The sequence below is a fragment of the Mytilus edulis genome, chromosome 14 (assembly GCF_963676685.1).
Source record: "Mytilus edulis chromosome 14, xbMytEdul2.2, whole genome shotgun sequence".
Taxonomy (NCBI): Eukaryota; Metazoa; Mollusca; class Bivalvia; order Mytilida; family Mytilidae; genus Mytilus; species Mytilus edulis.
The window spans coordinates 8,245,072-8,272,361 of NC_092357.1; the positions used below are offsets into that span (position 1 = coordinate 8,245,072).

Here is a 27,290-nt window from a genome sequence, read left to right on the forward strand (position 1 = left end):
TGTAAACTTCGTGTTTAAACCAAAATTTCAATATTGTGTTAAACATACACAATTAAACGTACTGTCTTTGTTTAATATTTGTTTACGCATACGCACTATTATTAGTGTATCATAATTGTATACTAATTTCTCTGTAACATCATGTTTATGAGAATAAAATATTCGTATATATTCGTTGTAGAAAAATTTGCTTTAAAATATAACAATGCATGACTTAATTTAATGTTTCAGTTGTAAATTTAAAAAATGTTGCTAATAAAATCCCTCACCCGGACTGGCCGGAGGCGGGCTTCACCTGGCCCCTAAACAAAAATGTGTACTTGTTCAGTGAAAATGGACGACACGTCACTCCGAGACATATAAATGAACTAAAACTAAAAAAAAAACATACAAGACTAACAAAGACCAGAGGCTCCTGACTTGGGACAGGCGCAAAAATGCGGCGGGGTTAAACATGTTTATGAGATCTCAACCTTCCCTCTATACCTCTAGCCAATGTAGAATAAACAAACACAAAGCAATACACACAATACAACTCAGTTTAAAAGAAATCTGAGTCCGATGTCAGAATAGGTAACAAAAGAAACTAAGAAAAATGACAATGATACATAAATTAATAAAGGACTACTAGCAGTTACTGAAATGACAGCTCCAGACCTCAATTAAACTGATTGAAAGATTATGTCTTCATCATATGAAAATCAAGCGAAATCCCTCCCGTTAGGGGTTTAGTATCATACATCACAAAACCTGTCATGTTTATAAGTACATGTATTCGGGTAACCTTTAAACAAATTAACTTTCCAAGAAAATCATGCACTGAAGCCAACTATGGTTTTCTCTGAACTCTTTTTTAAATCTTAACTACATAAATATTCGTACCATATATTTAATTTAATCTTTTAGTTTAGCCATGTGACCATCGTTTAATGTATAAAAGGAGAATGTGCTTTTTATTTAATCGCCTCATTCCAAAGTATGCACACGTACTTCATCTATAGCAAATCTTAGGTAAGCCTATTTAGTACTTTCTTTTTTATTTCAATACCATTTTCAGAAACATGACCATTTACAGAAACATGGTATATGAAAGGTAGAAAATAATTATTCTCATACTATTTTCTTATTTGGTAGTCATTATTTTTTTACATTAATTAAAAGAAACAAATTAATTCTAAAGTTTCAAATTAAAATTTTAAACACGTACACGCAATTTTCTTCTTTTTATTTTCGATTTTATGAGCACTTGGACTGAAGGGTTTGGAGTCTGATTTAGTTGTTAAATTTAATTGGGTAAGTAACCCAGCCTGTTTCACTTGATAAAAATCATAAATAATGAAAACAAATCGATTTGATTTTAAGCGACGCTTAACTTTTTACGCCAATTCGCATTTTATTTGCCCCATAATAATTTTTAATAATTAATTAAATTAAGAATTAAACCGTTGGCAGCATGACCGTAATGATAACCATACAATCTTTGTGCCCCAAAATACTTTGTAAACTTTGTGTTTGCTCACAATTTAGCACTTGAACTTTGTTCTGATGCAAAATCTGTTAATGCGTTTTTCGAAATCGTCTTTCCCAGGGGAAATCATAGAGAGGGGAGCCTAACTCGCTTCAGATGATATTCAGACAATGGCGGCTTTTTTTTCTCGGAAATATCTAGATTTTACATACCAAATAAGAATACAGTCCGAACATACCGATAAATTATCCTGCTAGTTCGATTGGCTTAAAGTTTTTTGTGTTTTTATTTTTGATAAGTGTATGATACTAAACTCCAAATTATACACACGAAACTAAAATTAAAAATCATACAAGACTAACACAGGCCAGAGGCTCCTGACTATGACTATGGATAGGCGCAAACATGCGGCTGGGTTAAACGTATTGAAGTCTTTAAAATCACTTTAATAGTCTCTGACTGTATCTTGCATTAATTTGCAGGATCATTTGCTATAGATATTTCAGCTGATATGTAACAATTACATCTTCCTGCCTCATATATCATGTACTGTATTACGACGCTAGATAAAAACTGACGAGGAAAGGTTATACCTGGCCACCGAAAGCTTTAGGGTGCAATCAACAGTTTTTTTTTCTATGACGTCACATTAGGAGGGACCATGCATAAGTGACCCTTAGTGGTGGACTGATTAATAAAGATACTTGTATAAAACTAAATATCACTGGAATCAGAATGTTCTCTAGTTTATAATGAATTATAAAAATAACGTGTACTTTTAATATATTAAAAATATTCCATCCAATGAACATGGGGGAAAAAAGGTCTAATTTGAACATAAAAAACTTGAAACCAGGTCATGTGCACACCCATGCAGACATGATCCATGCACATTTTACATAATCAAAACTGTATGAAATTTGTGGGTTTTTACCTGGCCTTTCAAAAAAATCTTGTTTCAGGGAACGGTCTCCTGCTCCGAAAAGAGCTACAGTGGCTGCAAATAAGTTTTCAATTTTCACTGCCAAAAAAAACCAGGATGTTTACAGTGTTGTCTCCCCGAAAAACATGTAAAGTTAATATAATTTTCAAAATCATTTCAATCATTCAACCTGTTTTAATTGAAAGCTAATTAACTAATTTTTACAATCAAATACATAAAACATGATATTTTTTCACCAATTGAGTAAATAAAGAGAGGTTTCCCTCCATGGTTATTTTTAGTTGGGGAATAACCCCTAGTGTTTTATACGAAACTGTTTCACCCTTATTAATGTGAGACCAATGTGGTCGAGTTGTTTAGGGCTTCGGATACAGTGCAGGCGATTTGGTGTCACGATATCTCATTAGCATGAGTTCGAATCCCGGCAAGGGAAGAACAAACAATTAGCGAAAGCAAATTTACAGATCTAAAATTGTTGGGTTGATGTTTAGACGAGTTATTTGTTTTGTCACAGGTTATCGGATGGATAATTACAATTATCTTACCTCCTATAGATTTATGGGGATATGATATGATTGGTTAACGGACTACACGTGGTGACTTTATATATTACGTATGGGGTTCTCTAAAAATACATGGTTAGTTACCATATAGGGTAAGCAACAAACATATGGGGTTAGTAAGGAGTTACCTCCCTTTAAAAACAATTAAAAGCCATAACCATTTTAAAAAAGAACACGGTGCTGAGGAAAATCTGAAAGGATTAAACAGACAAAGGAATTGATGATGAAAGGTTGAAATAAGTTCATAAATTGAAGTTAAGAAGTTGTTATTGTATAACGGGGGGACTTCGCATTCCCCCCCAAGGAAGGATTCAAAAGACAAAGAAATTGATAAATGCAATGTACGATTGAAATAAATTCATAAAACAAATTTAAAGCTAAAAATTGCTACTGTTGGCATCTGTTTTCTGTATAGAAAAATGGAAGTAGGGCCATAGTACGAAGTATTGAAAACGTGATCACTTTGATAGGCCGCTAGTCAAAATACCACATGTGAAGATGTTCGGTAAGATAAATTCGTTACACGGTGTTCTAGTGACTTAATATGAGATAAATTGGGTCAGTAAATTCTATATGGGGACTCGAGTTCCATCTCACCCAATCTGGAATTTAATGACCCCATATATTTCGTATTAGATCACTAACACACCATGAAACTAATAAGATATCACATTTTTAGACGTATATTGTAAATAACAAAATTTATCTGGACATATTTTTAATAACATTATCATAAACAGACATACCACTGCTGATCTGAAAGGTACATGTACTGTGTTACAACCATCGACGTTGTAAAAATCACAAAAATACTGAACTCCGAGGAAAATTCAAAAAGGAAAGTCCCCAATCAAATGGCAATTTCAAAAGTTCAAACACATCAAACAAATGGATAACAACTGTCATATTCCTGACTTGGTACAGGCATTTTCTTATGTAGAAAATGGTGGATTGAACCTAGTTTTATAGCTAGCTAATACCTCTCACTTCATTAATAATTATGAACAAGAATTTAAAGAGAGGAGGATTAAATGATAAGTATTGCACAGAAAAAATTGCGAAGATGTTTGCCTGCACTTGTTATTACGTTTAAATCAAATAAAGTATTCTGACGATATTTACAAGTAGACTATAACAAGATAAAACACTCCCCGGTTATTCAAGTTATCTTAATGCTGTAAATAATTTTACTATTTAAAGTTAACAATTAAAAAGTCGATGAAAAGCTAACATTTTCCTTAACACAATGTAACATACTGCAACATAAATTAATGTCAAGATCTCAGAGGTGAATAGACATGTGGCATTATGATTTACCTTATATAACTTCCAAGAAATGTTCAAAAGGATATGATTTATTATGTGTTGTAAAGATAATTAAGTTAGTAAAGGAATCCCATAGCAATCGCAATTTACAATTGACCAATGAATGCCTGCTGATTGCCTGTCCTTTATATATATATTCCTTTTTTAATGCATTTACTCAAAGAATTATTCTTGGAGACCAGAATATACGACAGTTGTATATAAATTTATACTGTAAATCAAAGTATCGTACCAGCTGGTATGACAAATGAACACTATTTATTTGGGAGGGTAGAAGTCATGAAATGCATTTACATTTTTTATATAAAATAAGGTTGTTTTCATATATATATTTGTTAGTGGTTTTTATTAAAATTTAATTAATCTTCGTAATCTGTAGTATAGATATATATATTAACATTCAGGGGCGGATCCAGCCATTTTAAAAAGGGGGGGGGGGGGGTTCCTAATCCAGGACAAAAGGGGGGGGGGTTCCAATTACATGTCCCCATTCAAATGCATTGATCGTCCAAAAAAAGGGGGGTTCCAACATCCGGAACCCCCCCCTCTGGATCCTCGCCTGACATTATACAATGTGGATAATATGTTTAAATGTTTGACGGTGTTTTCTGATAAAAAAAAAATCTGTCCCCCCCCCCCCCCCCCCGACCATAGTGTTCCACAGTGACAGCCATCTTCAATATTAGACCAGTACCAAACACTAAAAATGTGTAGTGTTGGTTTTTTCAATGTTCAAGATTATCTTGGAGGAGACACTTTTTGTACACAATATATGGATTACCAAATGATTCTGTTAAAATGAGATCCACTACTTTGCTTTTGGATGAAAAAAATACTAAAAATTAGTAGAGGAACACATAAGCTGCATTTCTACATTATATGTAATTTTGATATGCAAGATGGTTTATAAGAACCTGTATGTATGTTCTTCTCGTATGGTTCTAATTATGTCCATTGTGGTGGGCATTTCTTACTTGGAACACTGTAGTCAAGGATCATCCCAGTATCATTAATGAAAGATTCCCTTTACATGTTCGACATTGTTTCTTAAATGTCTAATAGTTCAAAGTGATTATAATACCTGACTTGCACATGGGGCTAGATGAGCAAGAAAGTACACTTCTGTTGTATCACACATATATTTCAATTCTTTCTTTGAAATTGTCTTTATCTCAGATTCTCCATGGCCTGATTGAAGTTATATAAACATGATAAAAGACAAATTTACCAGAATGAAATAATTTTAATAACATGGTATATCCAATTTGTTTGTTTATGATTCTTAATTTCTCTAAATAGATTATTACAAATAGTGTAGACTATAAAGGTGTAATACCACCATTGATTTTTCCCTATTAGTCTTTGTTAAATTGGCACTTTTAAAAAAATCGTACAGTATTTACCTTTATTTCAACCAAAGAAATACTTTGCATGTGTAAAGTTCAATCCTTTCCAGTGATACAGTGAAAATTTCACACTACATTTCATTGCATATAAGAAAGTAACCACCGCCGAGGGTAGACAACCCAATTTTTACACTGTTATTTACTGGTTACCTGCTTTGGTAACTATGTAACCTTAACGTTCCAAAATATTTTATAAGACCACCAATTAAAAAAAGAATGATGCTTTCAGACACCCAACATACATATTTACGACTCAGAAAAATTTAAGTGCATTGAAATGCAGGGTTAATTTTCTACAACTGTCAATTTCAAGGGAATATTTTTTTAGGCCTACTTTCGTATGCAACCGGATGTGACGTACCATGATTTGGTGGTATTACACCTAAAAAGTATGAATAAGGTTTTGCAGAATTATTCTTGTTTCAATGTTTTTGTTATGTGGATAGAAATATAAATGAAACTTGTAGGATGCAGTTTTGTTTAGGCCATGGTATAAAAATAAACGGTGCTGTAATCCGTCAATTAATATCAACACAAATTAAAGAACCTTAGTGAGCGCGCTCACATACCCCACGCCCCCACATTGTCACTGGACAAATAAAATAACTAAGAAAAAAAATTGTATCGTAATTTCCTGTCGATAAGCACATCTACATAGTATGTCCTTATTATCGACAAAGTTTCATGAAATTCTGTTGTGTGGTTTCAGAGGAGTTGCGATGACAAACTGTTGCAGTAGTATATTGGGGCAAATAATTTCAAAGGGGCGTAACTCCTACAAAAAAATTGAATAATAATTTCCTGTCAATATGCACATCTACATAGTATGTCCTTATTATCTAAAAACTCCTCTGAAACCATACAAAGTCAGAAATATTTGTGATATGACGTATAAATGTAATGTTTTGTACTTCCTAAATTTGTTTTTGAAACAATCTTTTTTCCACAGAAAATGCCAATTTTTGAAAAAATATCCAAATTCGGAGACCGTTATCGATCCGTGTCTTATATACGCTTTCGCATGCTCAGTCGACGTACTGCCCGCAGAATTTAACTTTATATATAAATACTATAGGACAATGGTGTAGATTAAAAATTACACCATTTCAGGTCCTTTTGTTTTCCACATAATTAATATTACCAATAATTAAAAAGTTGCGGGTCGAATCCAATACCGATTCCAATAGTATATTTCACAAAATTACCTGATCCCTGTTACATAATCTGTACATTTCGCCTCTGTCAGGCGCACAACCAAACGGTGTATTGAGGATTTGCTATAAACACGGGTAATAATCACACCTGAACTTCGTCATTATACAGGGAATATCTGTGCACCTTATAATCAGCGTGACTTCACCAAATGACAATACGAATTCTAAAAATCCAGGCGAAAACTAAGGGGTAGGTTCTTTAATTCAGTCAAGGACCCGCGACATGTCGCGGGTATGGTCTAGTTAGCCTTATGCGTTTCGTCCATATGTATGAATGAATAACTAGTTGCACTCAGGACTCTTCAGTAGATAGTGCAAATGGTTAAAAAGGTGACAAAACCACCTAGCATCATATTCCAGGTAGCAATGTTTGGTATATATTTTCAATGTACTTTTTTTTATTTGGCTATCTGGATGCAAAGTATTTGTTTCAAATGCATCTAAAATAATTTAATCTATCTTAAACTATTCATGCTCAGTGGATGCTGCTTCAATAATTCATGGTGATGACAATTTCAACGATCTTACCTTAGTTGTTTATATCAGAAAGAATGCATTGGCATAACAATGAACTGAGCTTAATGCAAAGCACTTTAATAATACACTTAGACCATGTAGACAGAGAGCTCAATCCAGTGATAAACTTCTTGAACACCAAAAACAAACATGCCTAACTGTACGGATTGGAGGTCCTGAAAATAGACATGTAAATTAATTATAGTTTAGTTTTAGTTTAAACATATTTTATTTGCTGAATTAAATCAAAATGGATTAGACAAAAGTAAATCATACTTATGAAGTCTTCTCCATAATACAATATAAAGTTACAATAATAGTATAATATAATGGACATGCATATAAAACAAACAATTTATACAATATAATACTAGCTTTCATAGGTGAACAAAGAGGATAGAAAGTAAAAAGAGAAAAAGAAAGTTTGAAAAGTCGTATAATTCTGTGACGATGACTTGTGAATTGATGACAATGATGAAGTTCCGTGTCAGTAATAATAACGCCCTATCAAGGCATAAGAAATCTGTTTGACCTTTTTATGAAATTTTGAACATGTTTGAAAATTTGAATATTTTGTTCGTTCGAAAGTTCCAAGTGTCCGCAAATTAATAGTTTTGTATCTAAAACAAAGTTTTCAGATAGCCAGTTAAGGTTATTGAATAAGGTTTTTCTACATAATGTGTATTTTGGGCAAACGAAGAAGTAATGGTAGACATCCTCAATATCGTACCCACAATGGCAAGAAGGATCATCTACAATATTAGCTCTAAATAGGTCATTGTTTAAGAATGAAGCGGAACATCGCAATTGCGTTAAGATTATATTTAGTGTCCTTGGGCCGTACAAATAAAACGTTTCAATTTTACATAATAGACTATCGTTTTTTAATTCTTTCTTAAATTTAGAAATAGAGTCGACACTGCGAATTTGGGGATCAAGTTTATTCCATTCACGTATAGTAGAGGGAATAAACGATTCAGTAGTAAGGGAAAGTCTACAAAATGGAACAATAATATCATGACCATTTCGCAACGGGTAGTTTGTTGTACTTTGTACACAAGGAGGTACAAGATTACATAGATATTCTGGTGCATGCTTTTGGTTCATGTTATAAAACATATGTAATTTTCTTCTCCTTCTTCTTTCAAAAAGAGATTCCCAGCCAACCTCAGAATATAAAGTTTCAGTTTTTGTAAATATTGGTAGACCTGTTACTATTCTTGCGGCCTCTGATTGCAAATTTTCTAATTTATGTGAGTAGCCTATTCCACAATTATCCCACACTTCCGTGGCATATTCAAAAATGGGTCGAATAAAAACTGAGTATAGTTTTTCTAAATTATTTCGAGATAATCGGTATTTAAGTTTACGTAGAACATTTAAGTGTTTCTTTACACTTGTAATTATACTTTCAATATGAATGTTCCATTTTGCGTCACTACTGAAATTAACTCCCAGGTGCTTATGAGATGTACTTAAAGGTATATTTTTACCATTTAAAGAAAAGTTAAGGTCAGGAGTCTCAATATTTGAAAATATCATAATTTCGGTTTTATCTGGGTTAAATGACATAAGCCATTTAGAAGACCAAGCATCTAAATTGAATGATGTGTCGTCAGCAAATAGCCGACACAGTGAAGTAAGCTTATCAGCAATATCATTAATATATAAGACAAAGAGAAGAGGGCCCAGAACTGATCCCTGGGGAACACCAGCTGAGACATTACAGAAGGAAGAAGACTAGTTATTTAATACTACTCTCTGTTTTCTGTCGTGTAGATAATCCTGAAACCAATTCAATATGTTTCCGTCAACACCATACGCTTTCATTTTACATATAAGACCCCTATGCCAAACTTTGTCGAAAGCTTTAGAGAAGTCACAGAATACAAAACAGTTTATATCTTTTTTCCCAAGGAGTTTAATATTTTATTTTAGTTTTATTCAATTAATATATAATATGTAAATAAAATGTTTATGTACATGTATATAAAACTCAAATACAAATATATAGAAATACAAATTTCTGATAAAAATAGTTAGTAAAAAGCAAGTAGATGTCACTTCATGCACAAATAAATACATCCTGAGTGCCTTTCTCTTGAAATAAGAACAAACTTCCACCTTATCTTGGTAAACAGGTGAAGAAAAAAAACATTAAAACCTAAAAAGTTTTCAGTGTCTACTACCATCACCACTGAATCAATACATTTGTATTAGTACATGTAAATGTATGTGCATCAGTGTAAAAATATGCTAAAAAGTGGTAAATTTTTTACTAAAATAAATGTATAATTTACGCTTGTGTATGGCTGTATGTAATTGTTTCGGGCCTACATCAATATGCATAGCAGTGAAAAAGTTTTTCTGTGGATAAATATATATAAATATATATACATGATATACACAAGGCTGGTGTGGACGAATGGACTACATCTAGACATAAGGTCTATGCAATTTTGATAAATATATACATGTATATACACGAGGCTGGTGTGGACACACTTGCATGGATGCACGAAAAAATCTAGATACATGAAGATAGAGAGAGAGAGGTATTGATGATTTTATACAGAGTTTTATGTATTTTACTTTTGAAAAAAAAGACATTCCAATGAAATGGATGTATCAGACATGTCAGATGCAGAAGCTAATCTCCCAGTCATCCATTATGGAGTCAAAGTCTCGTGACAGTACTCATGTACAACTAAAACTATGCTAGTAACTCATCTGATTCAACAAATGCAAGTACTGTGAAATGTTTCAAAACAGCCTATTAATTGTGAAGTAATCCCCATTTATGTAAGGTACATAACAAACTGACAAATAATTAGATGACCATTAGTCCAAAGCAAGGTGTTACAGAAAAAATAAAATAAAATAGCAAACAAATTGAAAAATAATTAGATAACCGTTAGTCCAAAGGAACGTGTCACAGGAAAAAAATAAAATAGCCTTTCAACATGGTCATAATTATTTGGCTTAGATGACCATTTGATAATTTGGGGGGCAAGAAGTAATTTTTTTCCAAATTGAATATTCATTTTCATCTGTTATGCTTATTTTATTCAGTGGACATGTGGATATGATATTCATTTTCAAAATCATCCTCCCCAAAAAATCAAAGAATAATCCCCTTTCCTTTCAACTTTATACCTATATGTACTACCTCTGTACTCAGATCTAATCCTCTTGCACACTGTTTTTGTTGCTCTCAAGAATATATATATCTATATTAAGTTTAGCTTCTACAGACCCTTTTTCTGGGATCTTGGAAATGTCCTACTATAGTGAGAATTTCTTCTTACAATCGATAGGGATTTTTGTTTGGGGGTCAAAGTTTTGAAGCTATGTGTTTAGGTGAGGGGGGTCATTATGTGGTGAAAAATTTGAACATACCCTTCAGCTGATAAGCAATGGCCGTTCCCTAAGTTTAGCTTCTAGATACCCCTCTACTTAGTGAGAATTTCTCCTCGTGTAAGGTTCGAGTTCTTATTATTTAAATCCAACTGAAAACATATGAAAAAGCATTCCGACCTGGGAGTCCTTGCCTTCACCTGTTAAATCTGACAGTCAAGAGACAGATTATACCACTGGTCCACTGAGAACAGATGTCACTGATGGCTAGAAATGTTTGCATATATACTAATGCTTACCTTTTCTTTGATGGAAAATATCCAAAAGAAATGATAAATTTAGCTGGCGATATACGATGACCTATAAATTTTGAGAGAAAAAATAAAATAGAGAACTCTACCAAAATTTCACGGAGCTGAATTTCCGGATTATATAAATCGAACGTTTTGGAAAATCTCTTAGGTTTCCCACACAAATCAAGTTAAGAATTTTGAAACAAAAAGATCATTTCAGCGATACAGCCCTAATTTATATGTATGTTTATGTGTTTCGTGTCAACCCCATAACAAATTAAAAGTTTTCAAATAATACACTTCCGCCCGCCATGATCCAGTAAATATATATTTTGTTATAAGTGTAGTTAATAACGTAACATTTTATTATAAAACAGGAGAACAATCATTTACATAATTTTTGATTTTTTAACACTGTATGCTAACATTGCCTATGTGAAATTTTAAAATTGCCTGTATATACATTGAACAACAAATATATGTAACGTATACAATTTTCTGACGTCTGACACGCGAATCAATGCATGTGTTTGTAGATAGATGTTTTTGTGTTCTGTTAAATTGTTCCTTTTAAAATTGTTACACGATGATGACTGCTGTACCCATATGTTGACTATTTTATTTATTATGTCTGTTTAGTTCACGCATCATTGTAAATATAACCGAATTTGATGAGACTGTCATCAAAGTGAGAGGTTAAGCGCTTTAAAACCAGGTTCAATCCACCATTTTCTACGTTTAAAAATGACTGTACCAAGTCAGGAATATGACTGTTCTGATCCATTCGTTTTTTTATGTGTTTTGACATTTGATTTTTCTATGTGATTATGGACTTTCCGAAAAGATTTTCCTCGGAGTTCAGTATTTTTGTGATTTTACTTTTTAAACATCTATATTACGGATCAATATAGATTCTTACATTGATACTAGTGGATTATCAGATTAATTCAATCGAGATAGCTAAATTGTCAATTTTGACTATCGAGATTGGATAAATCCGATAATCAACTAGTCTGTTACTCTATTGATTAAAAATTAAATTTTCCTTTTTTGTTTAGAAAAAACCTCCTTCGAGTGCCTTCCACATTCCACAAAGTTGTCAATTTCATTAACACCTGTTAGCATATTTTGATTCATCCAGTAGGCTGATAAAGGTTATGACCCTTAAAAACCCTTATGACACGATGTCCCACAATAAAGTGCACTGGTAAATTAAATAAAAAACTGACAAAAATCGTGTTTTCATTATCCTAGATAAAAAATGTAATTATAAGTATTGAATGTTTTTTTTTGTAACTTTATAGGATTTTATAAGCGTTGACCGTGCGCACATTTTAAAAATTTCCGCGTTTCATAAACAATGTACTTCGGTCAACGCTTTTACACCCTATGAAGTTACTAAAAGAAGCATTCAATTATTGTATACAATTAGTTCGAGAAGAGTTAGTTCTCCAACGTTTAGATAAACAATATTTGTATGACATACCTTCATCATGTTCAATATCATAATTCGTTGGCTATTAAAAGACAATTGAATATGTTGTACATCGAAAAACTACAAGTCCTGAATAACTAAAACAAATACAAGACAAAAAATGGAAAAGGCTTTTGAAATTTTAAATAGATTAAACAAATTAATAAAGACCAATTGAAGACCGAAAACGTCCAGATACATATATAGGTGTCAATAAAGGAATCACAAGTTACACATTAAACAATACATTAAGACGTATATTATTAAACCAAAACTGGCTATATAAATCGGAAAAGCATTTTAAATTGAACATGCATTATTGTTTTGTAAATACCAACAACATTCGTAAAAGCCTGGTTGGACAAATAGTTCATCAACTGTTCTAGTTGTTAAAACTTCTTGAACCTAAATCCGACACAAGTTACTTTGCCAAAAAGTCAAACGACAACGCAACACGCTCATAAACGGAGTATGAGATAACAATAGAAATTTTTCTGACTTGGTACAGAACATTGTAAGAAAAAATGGTGGTTCGAACTGGTTTTGTGGCAATTCAAAACTCCCGCTTGTATGGCAATGTACCCTCACACACGAATGGAAAATAAGTTAATTTCAAAATCACAACTACAAACGATAAGACATTTAACAATATCCAATCAGTATAACAAATAGAACACCAAAACTAAATACATGAATGCTGGATTACAAATACTATGAGACGTCTTATAGCAATGCAAATTCACGCTCATCAAAACAGTCACAACCATGCGACCACTTACAGGCTAGTTTGATGAACAGATTCTGTTTCGACATGTAATTTTTATAGTGACAATAATTCGATATAAAATATTTGTCAATTTTACCTGTTATCATAGAAGATTTTTGCATTTTATGTTTACATTATATTGTTTTCTAATAAATAGTTATGTCTATGAGCACAGCAGAAAACGATGTCATTTTAGAATAAAATAATATGGCAAACAAAAAACTCACCGAAAAAATAAACGTCGGCATACGGCTTCGGTAAATTAACATTATGAGCGCAATACTCCTTTGAAATCACTACATGCAGAGCCATACATTGTATAAAATGTAAAATCATAAGTACAAACAGTCACGATTTAGAAGTAAGTGGTATTTATATTAGTAATACGTTGCTAAAGAAAGATACGATTAACACGCGATGATATGTGAGATAGATTATTTATTAAACATGAAAACGAACAAATAGAAAACAAATGACTACTAAATTATTCAATCAAATTTTGATGACCCCTACCCCCTAACAAATGTAACAACAATGTTGTGACAAATCTTTAATGAAATCATTGAAGTCATTATATATTTATTTAACAATGATTCATCGGTTTCCATTTATAAAAGACAGTGTTAAACATACCAAAACTTGCCAAATGATGTGTGGTTTATAGTTTTGTCATTTGTCATAAAATACTATTCAATACAAATTTTAATTTCAGATTGTAACTTGATATGGCGTGCAGTAATTCGCAGAATGTAAGAAATAATTAAGTTTTCCTATTCAATGATTAGGTTTTCCCTTTATTGACATAAGTAAGTAGTTGCAGAGTTTAACATTCAACTTGCAAACTTGAATCTTAAATGTGAGAATAGTGAAATGTATTGCAAACTTATATTTGATTTTTTTCAATACGTTTAACATGTTTGTGTCAGTCAATGGCGTCTTCCTCCTTTTTAAATTTTAAACTTGGGTTCCGTATGCATGTTATACAGATAGAGATGTTAAATCAATTAACGGTTTCAACATTATATAGGAAATGATGCAATAAGTGTGTACCTATAATTTTGATTTGTTGTCCGTCAATATGCATTTTGTTTAATTAGTTTATTATCATAATGTTTTCCACATTTGTTTTTTTTAAGTCAAATATCTAGCCCGAGTGATTTTTTTAAAAATTAATTTTGACTGCTGCTTACTCATTATTATTGAGACCAATAGAGGCGCATGCCACATGACCTGCTGCTTTTTTCTTTTTGTCAAACAGTACTTTTTCAATATTAAAGATAATTTTGCTAAAATCTGATGATTTGATTTTTGTCTGCCTTTATTTTGTTTTATGTATTATATGTGCATGTTGCTGTTTCTTTTGTGTTTTGTATGATTTTTATTCTGTAAAAAGCTCACCAGAGATTATGATTGTATTGTTAATGCTTTGTCGAAACAAAATACAGTTTTTTTATTCTATTGTATTCTTATATATGTACATGTACCATATCCTGTTACATTCTGATATATGTGCTATGTCTGATGATCATGCAATAACCGAACCGTTGTCGTAAATTGTCTTTTTTCTGTTTCACAATTTGTCCTGATGGGGCGTTTTACAGCTACCTGTATGATATCGGTAGTGATCAATACTGTTGATAGATATATGGTGACCTATATTTGCTTAAAACATTTCTTTGTTTGAATTATATTTGATAGTTGTCTCGATGACAATCATCACCTCAATTTAGCAAAGTTGCCTTTGTTATGTAACAAATCATAAAATAACTTAGCGTTTTTATCATGTGTCCCACCTTATAACAATTTTATTAAAAGATAGAAAGAAAGAAATAGTCGATTGGGATTCAAAAAATATCTTAAGAAAGCTTTACCCCGATGAAAAAAATAAAATTATTACAAAAGAATGCCACAATATGTTTATCACTGCGGCTTTACAACAAGAAAATGTTGACACTTTTGCCTTTAATCATACACCTACCGTCTTCAATGTTGTAATCGTTTCCAAACAGTTATCAAAGTTACCAGGCTTATAATTACGCAAGACGTGCTTTTCGTCTACCTAAGACTCATCAGCGATGCTCAGATCACTTTAGTTATAAAGCAAACAAGTACAAAGTTGAAGAGCATTAATGACTCAAAATTCGAAAACAAAATTACCATACATTACTAAGTTTATCTAAAAGTGAAGCATACACAGCGTTCTTTCTAAACATGGAATCAAGTGCAAAGTCTTGTTTGTTTGTATATCATTTGTACGGTTAAACAGATGAGAGTCAAACAAGTCTGGGATGACAAAATGTTTATACTCTGTTCCAAATGTGTGGTTTGTATCCTGTCACTTTTGTAAGAACTGTAAGTATTGAAGACGAATGTGTACTAGCTGTATTTTCTTTATCATGATCTATAAATTTGACATGATTTATTCTGACTATATATGGGCTTCAATCATTGGCAATCATACCATATCTTCTTTTTTATATATTCAACTATCTATGCATCTATACCTAGGTTCGTCATGGAGATGTGCATAATCAAAAGCCAAGTGATGGTGAACAACTAAAGATCTGCTTGGAAAATGCACGAACGGATCAAAAGACGGTTATATTTACATTAGGCGACAGTGACAACGATTTGATAAAAAATACAAGTGGTAATGGCAAAATCGTCATGGTTGACCTAAAAACGTTGCATGAGGAACAGGTACTATTTTTGAGCAATTTGTATAGCACACACTGGTTAATTGAGAATGGGAAAGAGGAATATGTCAAAGAGACAACAACTCTACCAAAGAGCAGACAAAAGCTATGGCCACCAATAAGTCTTCAACACCAGCGAGAAAATCCCGCACCTGAAGGTGGGCCAAAGTTAAACCCTAAGAAAATGTTTACTTGTTTAGGAAACAATGACGTCATACTAAACACCAACAGATATAAAGGAACTAAAATAAAAAAAAAACATACAAGAAACACATTTAAAGGCGGATTTTAGATCAGTTTTTAATGAAAAAGTACGGTGTAAGCAATGCACTGTTTGATACACGTTTGTCTTTTCAAAACTTGATAGATATTAATTTAAACGAAAGTCTTTATAGAGAAAATAGGTACATTTGACACAATGAAGAAAACATAGCGTTTACGAAATACTCAAAAATATATGCGAAAACTCAAGGTGAGGATTACAAATTTCAGTTAAAACAGGGATACACCAGGCGGATTTTGGAAGTGTATGCAGTTTTTGCTATGTGATAACCTTCGATTACAACATGCATTAATATTTCTCTTATTTGACATATACTATATTTTCGATTCGTATGAGTTTCTTATCAAACCATTATCAGAATAAACTTCCATTGTAGATGAAACATCAAAGCGCAAAGAATAATTACCCAGATTTATCTGAACAAGTAAGTATTATAACAACAGTATTAGTGGCGCTATGAATAAGGTAAATGTAATTTGTAAATGAGAAGAATTGTAAAAATGTTATTTGAATTTACCAAAATGTGGGGTGATTTAACTTTACTCTACCTACCGCTATATAGATAATGAGGATATAACATATACAGTTAAGTCTGCCTCATATCTTGACTTACATGTAGAAATTGACAATGAGGGTGGGTTGAAAACAAAACTTAATGTCAAACGGGATGATTTCAACCTCATAATTATGAACTTCCCATTTCTGTGTAGCAAAATTCCAGCAGCGCCAGCATACGGATTATACATCTTCCAATTGATACGATATTCCCAAGCTTGCATTTTCTATCATAATTGCATTGAAAGGGGATTGCTGCTCACAAGGAAGCTATTGCACAAAGGGTTTCAAATTGTGAAGTTGAAATTATCCCTTCGTATTTTTTCGGGCGCCATCCCGAGTTGTTGACCGTTATCGAATATCCGTGTCACAGATGAAATTATCATGTTCCATATGTTGAAACAGCAATCCCATTCTCTTTCGCGAATGTAGCGTAATCGAATTGAACTTTTTACCGGGTTTGTAATTGCTAACTTTTAAGAGCACCCGAGATCAACCCCAATTTTTGGGTTGGGTTTGTGTTTTTTAGTTTTTCTACGTGAGAATTGTGTGTACATCAATTTATCTGGGTTTTTTTTCTTTTTTAGCTATGACTTTGTCAAGTTATTTTCGAACTGAGAAATTTGAATGTCCTCTGGTCTTTTCCTGATTTGGTAAAGACATTTTTGTATGTAGAAGATGTTGGACTAAATCTGTTTTTATAGCTAGCTAAAGCCATCACTTGTTTGAAAGTCTCATTTAATTCCATTATATTGACAACGCAAACAGACATAATAGATATAAATGTCAAAAATATCGTATGTAATAGAAATCTGATGAATTTTACAGAATAAGTGATATACATATACATCCGAATGGACATTCTATTAAGGTAACATGGTAAGATCATCATGTATCACGTGGTGTTTTAAAACATAAAGCCGAATATCCGAATACTGGATAATTCGTTTACAATGGGTATCTAATACAATTTTCACTTATACTAATGAACAGAATTAACACAATGTGTTTTCAGGACGACATTCAGGAGACAATAACGAAGTTACAAACACGCTTGGGGAAGTCACCACTTGTAAAGAAAGAGGTATTTCAAAACTGGGGAAAGACACAAGTTATTCAAGTTATATCATCTTCTCCTACTACAAAAGAAGAAATTCAGAAGTTAGTGTTAGCAGCATCTGAAGAAGGTTTGCATGTAAGATGTGCTGGAAGTGGACACAGCTGGGCACCACTTTTTTCAGACAGCAAACAGTTACTTATTCACGTTAAAGATATGAAAAGCGACTACAAAGATGGATCTAGAATTAGAATATCTAACGTAAGTAGTAATTACTTTGATCAGTATCAAATATATTTTTGGACGAAATTGATATTATTCTCGATAGCAAGCGTCATAGCCTATTACAGTTATGGTTATACAATTCGTTCTGAGAATTCCACAAAGTACAGCAACGTTTGTCTTGTGGTATCGTGCTAAAGTAAAAATTGAAAAGATATAACTAGAATCCAGTTTTAATTATTGAATATCGCGATTAAGATACACAAAATATGGTTCAACATTAGTTATAAGTCGATTCGCTGTAATAAAAATAGCCAATAATCAGTTGCAAATTGAAAAACGTAATAAAATAAGTATTTACATCAATCATGCATGCAATAATTCATCAATCTGACCTTAGACAATTAGTTATAGTTAGTTACGTTCTCGCAGAGCGGACATTCAGAATATTGTGACGACTGCTAAAAAACCTTTTACGAAAAAAGAGATGATTTTAGCTTTCCAATTATGAACTTTCCATTTTTAAGTAGCAACATTCCAGCAGCACCTGGGTTATATATCTCCCAATTGATACGATATTCCCGTGCTTGCATATCCTATCATAATATTCTTGATAGAGGGTTGCTGCTCAGAAGGAAGCTATTAAACCAAGAGTTCCAAATGGTGAAGTTGAAATCATCCCTTCGTAAATTTTACGGACGCCATAACGAGTTGGTTGACCGTTATGGAATAACCGTTTCACAAATGATATCGGTTATGTTCCTTACGTCGTAACTTCAATTCCCTTCCCTTTCATGAATGTGACCTACCAAATTAGACTATAAGTGGGATCTGCGTACCCTTCCGGAGCACCTGAGATCACCCTAGTTTTTGGTGGGTGTTGTTTATTCTTTAGTTTTCCATGTTGTGTCATGTGTTCTATTGTTTGTTTGTTTTCTTTCATTTTTAGCCAGGCGTTGTCGGTTTATTTTCGATTTATGAGTTTGACTGTCCCTCTGGTATCTTTCTTCCCTCTTCTCTAGCTGTTACAACTGATGTATCGTGTAATCTAACTAAGACGTGCACTTCACATTGACCTTTACAGGTCTTGCCTTCCCTTTAAATGCGTTTTATAAGGTCTTTTAAATCGAATTGTGAGTTGTACATAAGCAAATGTAAACAAAAAGTAACAGAAAATATTAGACGCAAAATTTCGTTACAGAAAACGGACTGTTCTTATATATAAAGTTTAAGAAGGTTGATCGTTCGAGACTTTAAACAATTTGTACATTGATTAGTATGTTTTACATTACAAAACTGTATTATATTGTAGCCCCAAAAGCTTGAAGTTGACATCATGACCGGAGTAACGACTGGAGACTTTAAGAAGTTCCAACTAGAAAACAAGCTAAATATACCTGCTAATGTTATATTAGATATTGTTCAGATGGTTAGTGTTGTAGCGACAGGATGTCACGTGAGTTTTGATTTAACTTTAAATTATCATTACTAATAAAGATATCTACGAAATGTAATTCATTGTTAAAATTACATGCATTGTCATGTAAAACTGGATCTGTACTCATGAAACTAATAGATTAAGTAGATGATAAACAATATGTTTTATCTGAATCCTTTGCTGTTTACACTAATACAAAGGCCTACCTTTTATTGACATTGTAGTTGTTTAGTCTTGAAAAAAGTCTGTAATCCTAAACACACATTCTGTGCATCAATTTAAAAATTAATGTTTAATCACAAATCATGAATGCTGTTACCCATCCCTCAGTTTGAGAATATAATATTTTCAAAATATAACTATTTTTTGGTAAAGGGGCAGAACCTTGAAATTAATTAACATAAGGAATATCACACGAAGGTAAGATATCTTTATTATTTTGATTATCGATTCTTATATTGGATAAATTTGAATAATTTCATAAATAAATACACGTATTTGTACGAGTTGTTACACGTTAACAAAAAAGTATTTACCTAAATCATAACACAGTAGAAGTCCGTGCTTTCGCAAAACTTTCAATAATGTCTTAACAATTACTGTTTTGGTTATGAAAAGATATATATCTTTTAAAGGAAACATGATTAATTATCTAGATGAAATTTGGCTTGTATTAGATTCCAATAAGATCGACCAGTAATTTGCAGTTTGTTTATTGTGTGTTAGCCTTTTTATTACTGATTCAGTCATTTTTAAATGTGTTCTATTTTTATGTTGTTGCAGCATTGTGACTGGAGAAGTTAGTGTTTTTAATCACATCTATCAATTGGGCCGTTGGTATTCTTTTTCAACTGTTCTTCATTCGGCTATCGTTAAAGTCTACAATTTGATGAGGGTGTTGTTATTTCTGTACGGCCGTATGGTGGACTGGTCGTTTTAATACTTATCTTCAGTTTTCTAGGTTCTTTTTTTATATGTTGTGTCTTCTGTACTATTATTTGTCTTTTTTATTTTTAGCCATGTCGTCGTCAGTTTATTTTCAATCTACTTATTTTACTGTTCCTCTGGTATCTTTCGTCCCCTTCACATTATTGGGGAATTGCTGTTTCGTTGCCAATACCTTCTATCACAGCTGCATAATTATGTTTTTTTCCAAAGCTACGACAATATTAATATTTTGCTAATGTTTATACTGGTTGATTCAGTGACACACGTAGGAAGACTAATGTACTACGCCAATCTTTCATGTGTTGCTTTGTTACCAGGAATACAGTAATATTTTCATTTCATCTAGTTTTCGATTGTTCCCAAATACTGTGTAACCACATTTGAACGCTATTATATATTTGTTCATGCAGGGAGTAGGAAGAAATGCAAACACACCAAGCGACAATGTAGTGAAAATGCGCATAATTGGAAGTGATGGAAAACTACGAACCTATACGAAAGACGACAAAGAAATGTTACAAGCGATAAGAGCAAATTTCGGATGTTTTGGAGTCATATTTGACATGACATTGAAACTTATTCCTGAGTTTATCGTTAAGGTAGAAAATAGATACATGCATTTAGGTGATTTATTCTTCAATGCAGAAAATATAAAACAAATATTTGAGAACAACTGGTCTGTTGAGATGTTTTGGTTTCCTTTCAATTCACTGAGCTTTTTTAGTTACGATCCAAAACATGACCGCGTTCTGATACGCATCATTAACAAAGAATCGAAAAAAGTAAAAACAGAAACAGAAAGTTATTACGAAAAGAAAAAAAGGCAAGATCATTGGACACAGAAAGCCTTGGAGATCGTATCACCGCATCTTGTCAAACATCCTCATCTGACTCCAGAATTTGCATATGCATCCTTTCGTTATTTGAGCAACCATATTTACCCAAGTGGTCACGATCTTTATCAGGAGCTTCCACATGCTGTTCATTTTAGGTATGATTGTTAGTTATCTATGCTAATAACGTCATTTACGTTAAATGAAATTACCCATAATTCCTTCCATTTTGAACAAGAGAACAATTACTAAGCAATGTAGAAATAATTCAATATAACAAAATCTGTTCGAGATCTGACCGAAAAGTAATTACAAACAAAAAATGAAGATTCGTGTATTTAAAGATTATTTTCCTCAGGAATAGATTTTTTTTTGGCATTCCATGCTCACCAACATCAGTATGGTATTGGTCCTTTTAACTATTTTGATCATGCTTAGAAAAGTTAGTAATTGCATCTATGATGAGTTTATTTTTCTTTAAAAAATATGGTTTTCCAATTGACTAAAATATAAGACTGATATTTGCAAAGGCAATTTGTAAAATGAATGTTTAGTTTGACGTTCTGTGTTTGTTCCATGTTAAATCAGCTTTAGGTCTGGCATTTTATGAATTTCAGACATTACATTGATCTGGCTCCTGTGAATGACATGGAATTTGCCTTTGATTTGAAGGGAGATTTTAATCGACTCTTGGAGATAATTCAAGTAGTTGTGAACAAAGTGCATCAATACCAGGAAAAAAAGGAGTATCAACTTAACATTGCTCTGGAAATGCGTATGATGGGTTATAGGTGAATATGATTTAAAATTTCCATAGCTACTTATTCACTATCAGATATGACATTGATGGAAGAGCAATTAATCGAGTATTAAACATAATAAAACTTGTATTGCATCTTTACATTAATGTATGTAATTAATAAACCCCCTTGGAACATACCTAAAAGTCGTTTTCCCGGCCTCAGTTTTATAGTATGCTTTATGCTATTCTTCTCATTAAAGAAAATCATGATCAGGGTAGATGCGCTTACAATGTAGGTCCTGAACATGCGTTTAATTTGCTTGAAGGCGTATAACATTGTTCCATCATTATACCAGTTTGTCAACGATTTAATTTTATATTTGTTTTTTGTTTTAAATCATACGTTTTTTATCTAATAAGAGGCAATATATAAAAGAGGGACGAAAGATACCAGAGTGACAGTCAAAGTAATAGATATAACACGCTTTATTGGAAAAGCTGCCAATTTTGAATAGTGCGACAACACGATGCAGTTTCTGTCGCATGTTCACTGGTGTATGGATTTGGAATATTTATATAGTTTCTTTATTTTAATGTTAAATAAAATCATCATTTTTAGTGAGACACTTCTTTGCCCTGGTATAATCGGAAATCCGGATTTTGGAGGATCTGGTCAGGTGCTTTATATAGAAGTTTTAAGTGTTGTTGACACGAATGGTTGGAAAGAGTTCTGCATTGATGTGGGACAGGAGTGGATGGCTTTAGATGGTGTTCCACATTTAGCTAAACAATGGGATTTTCTTCCAGGAATTGAGGACCACATTTACAAGGTACCTTTAATCTTTCTCACACCTATGTTTAATCAAAACAAATAAGATGAAAATGTTTCAGACTTACGAAGTTAAATTACAGAAAAGTAAAAAAAAAAAAACACAACTAAAAACGGTACTCCCTTGAATGTTAAATGGGATCAGAGATAAAAAATATACTATTCAAGATGTAATATCGCATAACTGACAACAGCATGTCTCATTAAAAAGGGTAAAACAATTGCGTCGGCCAAAGTGAAACATTGTGCACATTATTCTCACATTTAACAGAGCATACTAAATGTTTTTGATTCTAGCTTACAAGTGGTATATTTGACTTAAGTAGCTTTTTATGATTTAAGTGCATTCAAACATTTTCAGGGCTTACTTTTATCGGACATGCTTAAAAAACGACATAAACAGTGTTGGAACTAAATATACCTATTTTAGAAGTAACTCGTATGCATTTTTACTTATCCTGAATCTGATTTGTTACAATCACACAGTAATTAATCTACGTCGGCACGTTTTAATATTGCTTTTGTCATGGTGGCAGAGTGGTCTCAATAGTCGAACTACTGTATTACTAATCTTTCAAAACTGAGCTTTTGAATTCTATTCCCACACAAGGCATGCACGTTCGATCAAAATATGAATTGAGTAGAATTGTCAGCTTTGTTACTGAAGATCTGTGGCTCTCTTCGGGCACTCCGGCCACATCCCACAATACAAATTGCAACCCACAAAGTATAATGGTAGTGCCGAAAGTGGAGTAAACATCAACCAATCATTAATCAATATAATGTTGAACAAGAGAATAGCACATTCCATCCGTTAAAAGAAAACATAAAATAAACATTCCTTGTCGATGTTCATAATAATGTTAAAATAAAAAAAATGATAAGGAACCAAGGATTTATTTGACAATCATATGTAAAGCAACATCGGAACAAGTTATCCTAAATTATAAAAGACCCGGCAAACAAGGCTACATAAATAGAGATAATCAAATAACTAGTTCATATTGTGACAATATGCATGTATAAAACTATGGGTTCATTTTTTCAGGTCTAGTATTGAATGGGTACTAACTATGCAGCCCTACAGTTTTTTTCTTCTACTTTTAAGAACTTTCTTAAGATAACAAAAAGATGATTTCAACTTCCCTACTATCATATTCCCATTTCTAAGTCATATCTGCGTCAACGCTAACCAACGGCATTGTTACCACGGGTGTCGTTATCATAATTTACTTGATAGAGGGTTTTTTCTCAAAAGGAAGCTATTACATTAGGAGTTCCTAATGATAAAGTTAAAATCATCTCTTCGTAAATTTTACGGACTCCATCACGGGTTGGTTGACCGTTATAGAATAACCGTTACAAATGATATCGGATATGTTCATTACGTCGGAACTACAACTAATTGCCCTTTCATAAATGTGACCTACCGAATTATACTATTTACCGTATGTGTATCTCATAAGCAAAACGACGGGTGCTAAATGTGGAGCAGGATCTGCTCACCCTTCCGGTGCACCCGAGATCACCCCTAGTGTTTGGTGGGTTTCGTGTTGTTTATTTTTTAGTTTTTGAATGTTGTGTCATGTATATTATTGTCTGTCTGTTTATCCTTTTCATTTTCAGCCAAGGCTTTGTCAGTTTGTTTTCGATTTATGAGTTTGACTGTCCCTCTGGTATCTTTCTTCCCTCTTTAACCAATTTCATCGTCTGGTTTTTTCTAGGTACTAACCTTGACCTCTTCCCGAATATGACTGTTTTTCGAGTGTTAATTCGCATTGCTATTGACGTGTCTCGGTATTTATACATCTAAAATCCATGTATTTAGTTATGAAGTTTCGTTTTGTAAGACTGGTTAGATATCGTGTGATGTCTTATAAATAGGTTAAATATAAAAGGATAACTACGACACAACAGAAACACAACACTAAAATGTAACACTCACAGAAACGAACTATAATATAACAATTGCTATTTGTAAACCTGATTTGTTTTTGCCTATCCTATTTATGACTATTGAACAGTGGTCTACTACTCTTGCCTCTATCTAGTAAATGACATAGCAAATTAATGAAGATAATGTGTTTAAATGTGTAGTGTTTGGTCTATATGGCAAAGTACATTGCCCAAAAAACTGCAATCATAACTTATGTTACACCAATAGATACATAATCATAGGTTCGTGAATAAAAGAATAACTATGTTGAAATTTGTAGCAGATAAAAACTGATAAAACCAAACGCTTGATTAGATTAACAAACGAATTGACTGAAAACAACTATCAAATTTTAATTAAATGTATGATTTAATGTTTTAATGTAAGTATTAAAAAATTGCAATGCAGAAATGAAGTTATTAATCAAATGTTTGCTAAGACAATTTATTGTTTTCCAATCTTTCAGCATATGGGACAGCACATCGATGCCTTTAGAAAGCAGCTACAGAAATCTGGTGCTGATCCAAAGAAGATGTTCCTCAACAAAAGTCTACAAAAACTGTTACGGCTTTAATACGTCAAACTGGAAGTGACTTTTTACTATACGTGTGCTGTGAATTCATCAAATTATTCGTCCATTGACAATTAATTAGTTTTATTATGATTAAAAATTTGTATTTATGTAAAATAAAAAGGTAAAATTCGAAACAGTTGTTAATTCTGTGTAGACATGAATTATCATTAGTATAAATAGAAAAAAATACATTTTTTGAATACTGTGGCTTTTCCACCTCAGGAATATATTACCTTAGCTGTATTTGGCAAAACAGCTTCGGCCAAAATGATAATTTGACTAAGCGTTTGGGAATTTTAGGTCCAAAATGCTCTTCAACGTCGTACTTTATTTAGGCGTTTTTACTTTATTTGAATCGAGTGTCACAGATGAGTCTTTTGTAGACGGGACCCACATTATTTACAGAAAGTCCTATGAGTATACTTCAGCAGTATAGTTGGAAAGTTTTGATTATTTAACCACAAATATCGGTAGTGTTCTAATCAGAAAAAAGGCTTTAAAATATCAAAAGATCATTTCTTAAGATAAAACAATTAACTTATGTTTTTTTTTATAGAATTTTGGGTCTTAAATGCTCTTCATTTTTTATGGAAATATTCTTTATAAAGCACAAAGGTGTCAGTATTCACCTCAGAAACTAACAAAACCTTTGAATAGACTTATTAAGAAGGAATATAGTTACGATACTGTTGTATTGTCAGGTCATTAAAGATTGCATATTTTGGCGTTAATATTGATTCACTTATAGGGTCTTTGCATCGGAACTAAACACATTTATTCAAAAACCAGTAATTGGGATGACACGGGTTATGTTCTTCTCATATATATATGTTACGATGGTATGATACTAAACCCCTAACGGGAAGGATTGTGCCTGATGTTCGTATGATGAAATCATAATCTTTCAGTCAGTTTAATTGAAGTCTGGAGCTGGCATGTCAGTTAACTGCTAGTAGTCTGTTGTTATTTATGTATTATTGTCATTTTGTTTATTTTCTTTGGTTACATCTTCTGACATCAGACTCGGACTTCTCTTGAACTGAATTTAAATGTGCGTATTGTTATGCGTTTACTTTTCTACATTGGCTAGAGGTATAGGGGGAGGGTTGAGATCTCACAATCATGTTAAACCCCGCCGCATTTTTGCGCCTGTCCCAAGTCAGGCGCCTCTGGCCTTTCTGTGTCTGGTATTATTTAAATTTTAGTTTCTTGTGTACAATTCGGAAATTAGTATGGCGTTCATTATCACTGAACGAGTATATATTTGTTGAGGGGCCAGCTGAAGGACGCCTCCGGGTGCGGGAATTTCTCGCTACATTAAAGACCTGTTGGTGACCTTCTGTTGTTGTTTTTTCTATGGTCGGGTTGTTGTCTCTTTGATAAAGAAAGGCAACAGTAGTATACCGCTGTTCAAACTCATAAATCCATGGACAAAAAAACAAAATAAGGGTAACAAACTAAAACTGAGGGAAACGCATTAAATATAAGAAGTGAACAACGACACAACACTACAATGTAACACACAGAAACGTTCCCCATTTCCATTCTCAATTTTATCTTCAACTTTGTACTTGTTTGGCGATCTGAGCGTCACTGATTAGTTTTATGTAGACGAAACACGCGTCTGCCGTACTAAATATTAATCCTATAAGTTTGATAACTAATTAGAAGATAGTGTGGATGTGAAGTAAAGAAGCGGAAACATCAAAAATGTTGAAAGAATCGAAAGAAAATACAAATGACATAATCTTTATAAAACAGCCAAAACATTTATCATGTTTCAAAATGATTAATTGTTTCATGTTTTATTCATGTATAAAACAAGTTTGTTTCGTGCTATTACGTGATTTT

General features: G+C 32.6%; 1 protein-coding gene across 1 annotated transcript; it reads left to right on the forward strand.

The window, feature by feature from the left end:
* Window positions 1-933: 933 nt before the first annotated feature.
* On the forward strand, window positions 934-25,578 carry LOC139502849 (uncharacterized). The gene is made up of 10 exons (XM_071292476.1): window positions 934-1,011; window positions 14,039-14,075; window positions 15,835-16,026; window positions 16,682-16,729; window positions 17,876-18,178; window positions 19,452-19,595; window positions 20,936-21,516; window positions 21,976-22,149; window positions 22,720-22,930; window positions 25,332-25,578. Exons 2-10 carry the CDS (start codon window positions 14,052-14,054, stop codon window positions 25,437-25,439), a joined length of 1,785 nt encoding a protein of 594 aa, XP_071148577.1. The 5' UTR covers window positions 934-1,011; window positions 14,039-14,051; the 3' UTR covers window positions 25,440-25,578.
* Window positions 25,579-27,290: the final 1,712 nt, after the last annotated feature.

Excerpts from the sequence above, each read along its gene's own strand:
- LOC139502849 (XM_071292476.1), top strand. The coding sequence starts at position 14,052 with ATGGCGTGCAGTAATTCGCAGAAT. Across the intron at positions 16,730-17,875 it reads ACCCAGATTTATCTGAACAA|GACGACATTCAGGAGACAAT; the intron begins GTAAGTATTATA and ends ATGTGTTTTCAG. Across the intron at positions 22,931-25,331 it reads TTGAGGACCACATTTACAAG|CATATGGGACAGCACATCGA; the intron begins GTACCTTTAATC and ends CCAATCTTTCAG.